This window comes from Ananas comosus, linkage group 9, assembly GCF_001540865.1.
Source record: "Ananas comosus cultivar F153 linkage group 9, ASM154086v1, whole genome shotgun sequence".
In the NCBI taxonomy this organism is placed as follows: Eukaryota; Viridiplantae; Streptophyta; class Magnoliopsida; order Poales; family Bromeliaceae; genus Ananas; species Ananas comosus.
Window position 1 is genome coordinate 10,657,567 of NC_033629.1, and position 10,353 is coordinate 10,667,919.

At 34.7% G+C, this 10,353-nt stretch overlaps 1 protein-coding gene across 1 annotated transcript; it reads left to right on the forward strand.

Moving 5' to 3' along the window:
* On the forward strand, positions 501-9,821 carry LOC109715618 (nucleolar complex protein 4 homolog). The gene is made up of 15 exons (XM_020240726.1): positions 501-976; positions 1,168-1,260; positions 1,626-1,699; positions 1,796-1,857; positions 1,959-2,004; positions 2,632-2,729; positions 3,540-3,622; positions 4,123-4,224; positions 5,409-5,467; positions 5,860-6,034; positions 7,140-7,313; positions 8,034-8,190; positions 8,811-8,868; positions 8,953-9,058; positions 9,305-9,821. Exons 1-15 carry the CDS (start codon positions 566-568, stop codon positions 9,509-9,511), a joined length of 1,905 nt encoding a protein of 634 aa, XP_020096315.1. The 5' UTR covers positions 501-565; the 3' UTR covers positions 9,512-9,821.

Sequence of the window (10,353 nt, forward strand, 5' to 3'; positions counted from 1 at the left end):
GAAAAGGAATAGCCTAGTTATCAACTAGTGAAAATTAATAACTTTTGATTGAAGTGTAAAGCTATGAAGGTGTTTTGGGGGAGCTTAAAATGAAAGATAATACATAGATGACATTTAAGACCAGCTTAGAGATTACTTCATTAGAATTTGTAATCCACACATACCGGTTATTATGCATTTAAAGCTAATATCGAATGTCACTTTTTTTCATCACAAATATTACCATAAAATACAAGCAACGGAGAACGCAGTGAAATATATAATTTTAATATAAAATATTCAAATACTATAAAAATATCCGTCAGAAATAAGTAAATAGTATCCAAATATAATTCAAAAATTTATTTCAGGTTATTCTAAAATATTTTAAAAAAAAAATTGAAAACAACAAAAATTATTTCTAAAATTTGTTTTCTATAGTAATAGGGCATTTCGTAAATTTCTTTTTGTTTGGGATAAATTTGTCAAATGATCCAACCTAAAAAGCCCTCGTACGCGAAAGCTTAAACCCCTCGTCGTCGCCTCCTCTCTCTCTCTCTCTCTCTCTCTCTTTATCGCGGCGTTAATGGCGTCGACTCCCGCAAAGAAGTCGAAGAAGGAGAAGAAGCGGCGACGTAAGAGCGACGAAGAAGGAGAAGAAGAAGCGAAAACCCTAACCCTAGACGGCCTCAAAACCCTAGCCCACGAGCTCCTCTCCTCCCTCGCCCACGTCAACAACCTCCCCCGCCTCCTCTCCTTCCTCTCCCCCTCCTCCCCTCTCGAATTCGCCCTCGAATCTCTCATCTCCGTCCAATCCTTCTTCGTCCCTCTCCTTCCGGAGATCCCGGCCGCGTCTTCTTCGTCTTCGTCTCGATCAAAATTGGAAGATGAGGATCCGAAAACTGTGTTTGGATTGTGGCTTAAACAGAGGTTTGATGAGTTTATTAATGCTCTCATCCGGTTAGCGGTCTCGCCGCACCCCTCGGAAGCACTTAGGGTGAGAATTTTGCTGATTTTGAGGTTTATTTGGTTATTCGATGACTTAGTGTAGTAAAAATCGGAACTTGTTGTGTTTCCTACTATGTATCATTGCTGTTGGAATGTATCGAAACTGGGTAATTGGATTATAGGGTTGTCGCCTTTTCCTATTGATGTTAATACCGTTTATTGTTAACTAATCCACATTAGGATGTTGCATTGGATGCAATTATGGATTTTGTGAAGCTCAGAAAGGGTGGGAGGTTTCAGTCTGCTATTTACCATAGGTTTCTTCAAAGCATTGTAAGTTTTCCTCTTCCACTGTATTCTTTTGTTATCTAATTATGTATACAATCAACAAGCTAAACATTCGTTTATTGTTGTAATGGCTTTCGAATATATTATAAGAGGGCCTGTGTGGCCTAGCTTCTGCTTCTTCATTTGGCAGCAGCAGCCTATGAGAGTTTGAGCCTTAATAAAAGCAGAAGCTCCAATTTGGTGCTCTTGCTTTTGCTTCAAAAAGAAGCTGTTGGAGTATCGCTTAGTGCTGTCTTCCTGTCTAGATATGTTTATTGTTAAGTGAGAGTTTCTTACATATTCTCAGCAATTATATCGACTGACCTTGTAATGTGTTTACTGTTTCAACTTCTGGTACGTTCTTAATGCAGATTCACGCTGCATCTTCTGTTGATCCTTTGGTAGACTTGCTTGTATCGAAATATTTCAAGTACACAGATGTTCGGTATGTTTACGACCCTAAAACCATGCGTGTCTACATTGCTAGTGTATGTAGACTAGCTGTCTAGTTATCTTCTAAGTATTTTTCATCTTTCTGCAGTTATTTCACCTACACAAGCATGGACAAGATTGCCAGAAATTTCGAGACAACAAAACTTAGTCGTAATATTCTGTTAGCTTTTCTTTTCTTCCATATTTTCACATGTTTCACACTTCAGAAAATGTACTCACAAGTCACAACTTTTATATCTGTCTTTATGTAGATTCTGGGAAAAGGGATTCAGATAATAATGATATACCAGAATCAAGGTAAAATGCAATATTTACTGAGGCAGGAGTGTTTTCTAATTTCTGCCTAATTTTTAATGCACATATTATGTGGTATTGCTATGTTGTGAATGTTCTATGCTATAATTTCTAATACCTTTTTTTCCCCCTATTGTGACTTAATGTTGACTGTATCATGATTTTGCCTTCTTATAGCCTCTATTCTCATTTAATAAAACTGTAAAAGTTGTTATCTATAGTATAAGTTGGAAACACCCCTTTAATATCACAGTAAAAACTAGTACTCGATTCATGGTTTGCTATAATTTCTTCGTTCATAGCCTCAGTCCATGTCGCTTAGTTAGGGAGTGTCACTATGCAATCAAGAAGACTGAGGGGCATGTCCTGACGGGAAATAATTATGAGAAAATTGTTCTTTCCTGATAACAAATGAAATTTGTGTACCAATGTGACACTATTACCTTGCTTTGGATAGTTGGCCAACAACAATGTAGATATGGACAGTAAACATATTTGAACTTGCATTTCTAGGTTATCAACAATTTATATGATCATTCTATTCATGTGTTAGTGCTCCAGATTGCTTATATTGTACTTCTGTATATTTTTAGTGTATGATACCCTTTTCTTTTTCTTTCTTGCGAGCAGTGAGGAGATTGCCATTCACAACATGTACTATGTTTTGTCACATCTTCCTTCTTTAGAACTTGATAAAGAAGCAAGTTACGAGATGTGGTGTGAATTCGGTGAGTATAGCTGCTTTTTGCCTTTTTTATTCGATAATTTCCATTTCAAATGCTCCTTCAACCTACACTGTTCATGTTAGATAATTAGACGAAAGCTGTTGTTCTTATCTGGTTATAATCCAATTATCATTTATAGTTATTTTATTTAGAGAAAGAATAGTAGTTCTTGCTTTACTTTTCTTTAAGTGTTTCTCATCACATAGTATCATTCGGATGACCTATAATAATTTTGAGAAGTGGCTACGAGATGTGATGTGAATTGGGTGCAGTACAAGCTTCTTCTTCTTTTATCATTAGATGTGTTGTCTTCTTTGTGAATATTTTGCAACTATCTTTATGACTCAAGTGTTGTCAATCAACAAAGAGGGTGGTAAGACCCATATATAGCTCTCAAATAGCATTGGTTTCTTACTTCTTAAATGCCCCTTTCCTGTAATAAGTAACATATATATTCTAGTTGGAAAATCATCTAACTAGAAAGCATCTTTGTTATACTTAATAAGTATCAACAGTAAAGAACGTCTTGTTACACTGGATAGCATTGACTAATTTACTTGATTGGGAGTGTTATGTAGAAAGCTTCTGGTTTCAACAAGTTTCTTTGTCGACATATTTCCCTTAAAACTATTTGATTATACATTTAAGTTGTTTATACTGAATTTCTACTGATTTTACATTAGACATGCTTGATAGCTGCGTGTTTTTTTTCTGCTTATGCAAGAACTTTCCATTTATATTCTTGTCTTTTTTGCTTCGTCTTTGTTGTTGCTGTTAACTTGTCACTTTGATTGCATATCTTTGTTGTATTAGGTATTTCATCCAAAAAAGGAAAAGAAAGAGTTTCTTCCAAGATTAGTTCTACTGACGGAAAGGCCACAAACATAAATAGTGATGTGAGTTCATTGCATTTTTCCGATATTATTTATCTAAATCCTTTTAATACGATATTCTTGTTCATGTGACTGGCATAAACTGGTTCTTGAGAAAACAGAAAGCCTAAAGGAAGCGTATGAAGTATGAGCATTTCAAAATTACAATGGGCATGGGTTGGTTATAGAATAAAAAACTTTTTTCCAAAACCCAACATTTTGAAGGTCTGAGTCTACATTGGATAAAGTTTCTATAGGAAACCCTACCCAAAATTGTAATGGGTATTCTTTCTACCCCATTTACTACACACGTATGATTGGGAATAGTTCGGTCTGGTTCAACTCTGGTTCAGGTCCAGGGTTTTGGGTTTGATGGACATCTCTATCAAAAGTTGCACATGTAAAATAATGTCAAAGAATGGTTTTACTTTTCTATAAATAAAAATCATGTTTGATACACTGATGCTTATGTGCTGGATTTTCTCAATGCTCATTTCTCTAACTCTTGACTTTATCTTGTTCAGCTCTCTTCTACGAGTCACGTCACCAAAAAGCTGAAGTCCAAATTTACTAAAGCATGGTTATCCTTCCTTAAGCTACCACTTCCTCTTGATGTATACAAGGAGGTATTTTTTTTCTATATAAGAAAAGTAGTTCTTATATGTTCTTTTTCTTTTTCTCCTTTTTCTGCTTCTTGTCTCAGGGTAAAATCTCAGGCTAGTCTTGTGCTTTCGTGATATTGCAACTTAGTCTCCTTTTTCTGTGATATTGCAACTTAGTCTCTTTTTTTTTTTTTTTGGTGAGAAATAGTGCCAAAAATTTTGGGTCAAGGTAAATTATACTACCGGTCATTGAACTTATGATGAAGTTTTATTTTGGTACATGAACTATAACTTGTTTAAATTAAGGTGTTTATCTTCAATTTCTATTTCAAGCGAGTCACTCTGTCAAATTTTGTTTGATCTCACTAATGAAGAGATTGTGTGAAAGTTCATTCAGCTGCTAAGAAATGACATAGCATGACGGTAATGTCTTGTTAACTGATTCAGCGGCTACATCACCGCAAGACATATTGTTATTCAACTGTCACATTATCACCAAGAGGTGATTTTGGCAGCTGGATCAGCTGCCAAGTTATCCCTATGAGATGAATGAATTGCCATGTCACCTTCAACAGTTGATGTCACAACTAAATCAGCTATTACATTGTCATTTTGTTAGGAAAGTAGCATGGAGCTTAATGAAATGAACTATGTGAATTGGAAGTTGAAGTTCTGTGCTTGGATCTAAACAAGTGGAAGTTTGGTGACCATCACACATGTTCAGTGAACAGTGGTGTTTTGTACCCCTAAATTTCTACTTAATAATATGTTGAATTTTCCTATATTTTACAGTTGTACCCTTGGCCTTCGTTTTCGTCCAACTTTTGCTTCTTCACATTTTCTTCATCTAACCTTTCCCCGTAAAATGATCATTGTAGCACAATTAGAAAGTAAACAGAGAAAGTCATGCCACAAAAAAAAAGAAATATGGTCATTTCAAAGGGTACTGTCACGTGCAGACAGCATAAATTAATAGTTGTTACAGATTCCGATGTTTTTGGATGTCAAATGGGGTCACTGGAAGGAAGTTTGAGGAAAAAGTAACAATGTCGTGAAACTACAGGGTGTCCTTATATTTTACCCTTAACACACTGCAGGCCTTTTCCATAGTTATTGTTTTTCTAGGCATGAAGTTTCTATTAACTGGAAACTAGATATTATCTTATCATCTTCTCATTATTTTATGTACGCATTGCTTAAACTTCCAGGTTCTTGCAACTCTCCATCAAAATGTGATTCCTAGTATGGCGAATCCTGCTATATTAAGGTGAGATGTAGTAATGTTGGAGGATTTTGTGTAAATCCCAACACAATCATATATTTACGTGTATACACCAGTAATGCAAACTTTTGCATATGCCCCTTCAAAATGCATTTTCTTGCAAAAATACACTTATTTTAGAGAGTGATCTGATTCAGCAAGTTAGTTTTCTGTTAGAAAAAATATTTTTAAAAGACATTTTATAAGTACAATAGTTCCTTTATACGAAATCAAATTTTTTTTTGAAGGGCATATATGACCATTTTTTTTTGTTCAGGGATATAAGCACTTAGAAAATTTTGTCGTGGTATGTAAATATGTCCTAAAGTTGTTGGTAAAAATCTGTTTTATCTGGAGACTCAATGCGAGCCTGACTTCTTGTTTTTCTGTATCTGCAGTGATTTTTTAACCAGATCATATGATATTGGTGGTGTTGTTAGTGTAATGGCCCTCAGTGGTCTTTTCATTCTTATGACACAACACGGTTTGGAGTATCCGAAATTCTACGAAAAGCTCTATGCATTACTAACACCGTCAGTTTTCATGGCAAAACATCGGGCAGTGTTTTTCCAAGTAAGTTATATTGAAAGAAAAGTAATTTAGTCAGCTTGGCTTTTCTATTGGTAAAGGATTCAAATCACTATTTAAGGAGCCAACTTTCCCTGTAAAGTTATGGATATCTAGAAAGTATTTAAACAGTTATTGTTTGATTGAAAGTGATATAGTCTGTTTGTGCAGTATTGTCGTATTCTGGAAATCAATTATGCGGTGAAAGGAGCAAAATTTGTCTTCTCGCATTTCTGAGTAATATTAAAATAAGAGTAGCTTAATTTTAATTGCTGAATCTAATTGACTTTGTAAGGTTACTTGTTGAATTTAAATGACTAAAATTACTTTGTAGGAGGTGGATTTCTATATAAGTTGGCATCTTGTAAGCGGTTAGACATTTTTGTTTTCTTTCAAGAAACATGAGGGCAGTGCATATGCGACAAAGACAATATTATATGCCTAAAAATAATTCCAATCTGGCTGGAATATGTCTAAAACCACCTAATTTCATTTTAACTGGAATATGCCTTGTGATAGGCCTCATTGCAATCTTATTCTCCAAACAATCAGCACTTTGAACTCTTATTCTTTCCTCAAAGGCAAGGTAAATTACACTAAAGATTGTTGAAATTCTTATCACTGCCATGTACAGTATTGGAACTTTTTTGTTGTTATTTGTATGTATTCTCATCCATGCAGTAAATAGTGTATGTCTGTTTACCATTTCATGTACATGTGCCTGTCGTATGTACATCTAATTTGAAATTATTTTGTAAGGCCTTTTTCTGCATAAAAACCCTTGCAAATATTCCAAAATCCATAATAATAGTATATTGTCTCTACAAATTTTGCATTTGCCTGCCTACCCTTGCAAACCTTCCTTAATTGAGCCTGTGACGCTGCTTGGCTATCGGTGCACTAATAGTTTTTGCCACGTATGCTTAGTAATGGCCTAGGCGCATGAATGCAAAATAATACAGTTTTCAGGGACACACAAATACCAGGTTTGCTGGGGTATTTATGGTATTTCCTTTTCCCATTTATAATATCTCATGGTTTGTTATTTTCCATTTTCTTATATATCGGGGTTTCCAATCTGCTAATAGTTTTGATTTATGATACTTTTCAGCTCTTGGACATGTGCTTGAAATCAACATATATCTCAGCATCTCTTGCTGCTGCGTTTGCTAAGAAATTAAGTAGATTGGCTCTCTCAGTACCGCCATCAGGAGAGTTGATCATTATTTCTGTGATTCACAATCTATTGCGGCGGCACCCCTCAATAAATTTTTTAGTTCATTGGGTATCTCTCTCATTACCCTTCCTCTTCCTTGTTCTCTCCACCACTTCTCTTTGACATATTCTCAATTGACTTTTATATAATTGATTATAAGGTCACTTAAATACATAGCCCTACAAAATTAACTACACATCTTGTGAAATAGGAATAGCCCTACAAAATTAATTACACATCTTGTGAAATTTGAAATTCCACAGATGCACTTGAAATTTCATGTTTTTGCATACATTACTATTTACTGATATATCACTATTAAACTCAAAGGAATATAAATGCGCCCTTCAAAGTTTTATACTTCTTAAAAAACTGCCCTTACATGGAAAGTCAACAGATATAAGGAAGGGCTAGTAGCCTTTGGCTAAAGCCTTTCAGTATAAGCAGCATTTGTGTCAAAAAATTTAGTTCCGAGAGGGCATAATCTAAAAACTCGATTTTGGAAGGTTACATGTGTAAAAAAGGAGATCCAAATAATACATATATGAAAATTAGACAATTTTATTTGGATATACGTAATTATCTCTGTTTTACAGTTCTGCAAGTTAGGTCCTGCTGGCTTATCTATATTCTCTCCCAATCTTCTGGTTACATATTAATGGTTCTCCATTAATGATTAGTTTTTTGGTAAAACAACAGATTGCATCTTCATCCTCATGCAACCTTGGGTAGGTTTTGTTTCCTTTTGTTGATTATTTAAGGTTGCTATATATATCTGATATTCTGCAGGATGGTGAGGAAGCTAATGCTGATGCTTCTGTGAAGGGAGACCAACCTAATGAAAATGAAAGAGTTTCTGATGCTGCACCTCTAATGCACAATAAGGAGCAAGGTGTTGATCTGTTTAACAGTGAAGCGACGGACCCTGTTAAATCTAAAGCTATGAGTAAGTGTCCTCATTAGATCATTGGCAGTACATTTATGATTACGTCTCTTTTTATGAGATTTAAAAAATATCTACTTTTTGGCAAAAGTTTATGGAGACCTTTCAATTGTAGGCTGGTTTGAAGTAGACCTCTTAAATATTATCTTTATTTTTATTTTTTTAATTAACTTTTTGCTCTCAATTGTTGCAATTTGCGTTTATTTCATCACCAGAAGTAAGTAATGTTTCCATCCCCTCTTCAGCTATTGGTATTGTAGATTCTGTTATCAACTGACCGTTGACCAGTAACTTTCACAGAATCTCCAATTTCGCTGACGTAATATCTGAAGGACAAATCAATGCAAAAAAATAAAATAAAGTCGAGGGGCCTAATTCAAAATAGCCTATAGTTAGCGGGAATCTGAATACCTTTTTTTTTTTTGAATATATATGATCGAGAGCAAAATAGATAGTGAAATCCAAAAAAATGAAATTGTAGCTGTAGCTGATGTTCTAGAAACCAAAGCTATAAGATTTTGTGTCTCAACCGGACCAAAACACTGGATTATTAATTTATTCGAGGGGAAAAAGTTTCAGCCTTAAAAAATAATATCTGACCCTTTGGGTTATATGTTTTACAGGAAGCTCTTTATGGGAAATCGATACTCTGCGCCATCATTATTCGCCTGCTGTCTCGAGGTTCATATCCCCACTTTTTTTTGTTCATCAGTCCCAATTTTCCCATTCTTAGCCTCTCTGACAAATGAAATAAAATGTGATCAGATTTGTTGCTTCGCTTGAGAACGATCTCACTGTTAGGGCTAAAACTACAGAAGTTGCAGTAGCTGATTTCAGTTCTGGATCGTATGCCACAGTTTTTAGAGATGAGGTGAGCTTCTGTCTATGCTTCTAGAAGTTACTACAATTCAGTCTATTCTAGTGTAGTTGATTACTGGATAGTATCCATTCTGAACTGGAATGAAATATCCAAGAGAATTCTAATCGCTTCCGTGAACTCCTGGCCTGCTAAAACAGCATAAACTGCTTTTTCCTGTTGCTATCTTTGTGGGTTATTTTTTAGCTCGGCAAATAGTCGTCTCCAACATGCTCTAATCCTCCTGCGTCTATTTTGCAGATCCGACGGCGAATAAAACAGGTTCCTCTTGCATTCTACAGAGCCACGCCAACCTCCTTATTCTCGGAATCAGACTTCCCCGGATGGACTTTTGTGGATCAAAATGCTGACAAAAATGAATCTAAAATTCAGGAAAATGGGACTCTAAATACGGTCGAGAGCGAGAATCGCGAGCTTTTGAAGAGACGACGGGTTGAAACCTGCTGAGCTGGAGCTTTCATAGCTTTGAACTGAGTGTAAAAGAAGCGGAATTTATGAATGTACTTGAAATGTATTTTTTATATTCCTTATTACGCAATTTTGATGCTCAATATGGAAAGCTTTGAAGTGAGCTTTCCACGCTTTGATCCGAGTGTAACAGAGGCATTTACGAATGGATATTATTATTATTATTTTTATTCATTTTGATTTAAATTTTGGTTGAAAAAAATAATAGGAAGATGTAAATTGTTGGTTATGTATCAGTTTTGATGCCTCATTATGGCAAACAGGAAGGGCACATTATTATTATGGAAAATACATCAACCTTAACACTTCACGACTCAAAATTTATTTTTGAATAATAATTTTTCAGATCTTTGATCACTGATGTTTTCGGCGAACACAACCCTCAAGAAATTTAAAATAGATTATCAAATGGATTTTTCTGATCGGCTAATCCATATTTTCAGTTGAGTTTTAATTTACCTAAAATTTTACTTAATTTAATGGCTTAATTAGCTACTAATGCTTATCAAATGGTATTGGTCATAAAATAGTTTAAACTGGATTAAATTTGATAGTCTCAAATACTTCATTCAAAAAAATTAGAAGTTGAATATTTCAAGAAAACGGATTTACTTTTGTGCCGTTTTGTGGCAATAGACCATCTGAGCGCACTTTTTTTTTAACAATAACCTTATACAAATTTCTAATTTGTCGAATAATCTTTTTAAAATTTTATTTGACCAACTAATTCTCATTTTGCTAACTTGCTTTTAAAAAGCATATGTTAAAATCCTTACGTGGTTGTTAAAATTATATATAAAAAACAGATACTTTAGCTTGCT

Coding starts and splice junctions, on each gene's coding strand:
- LOC109715618 (XM_020240726.1), top strand. CDS start 566: ATGGCGTCGACTCCCGCAAAGAAGTCGAAGAAGGAGAAGAAGCGGCGA. Junction 3,623..4,122: donor CCACAAACATAAATAGTGAT/GTGAGTTCATTG, acceptor TATCTTGTTCAG/CTCTCTTCTACGAGTCACGT. Junction 6,035..7,139: donor ATCGGGCAGTGTTTTTCCAA/GTAAGTTATATT, acceptor GATACTTTTCAG/CTCTTGGACATGTGCTTGAA.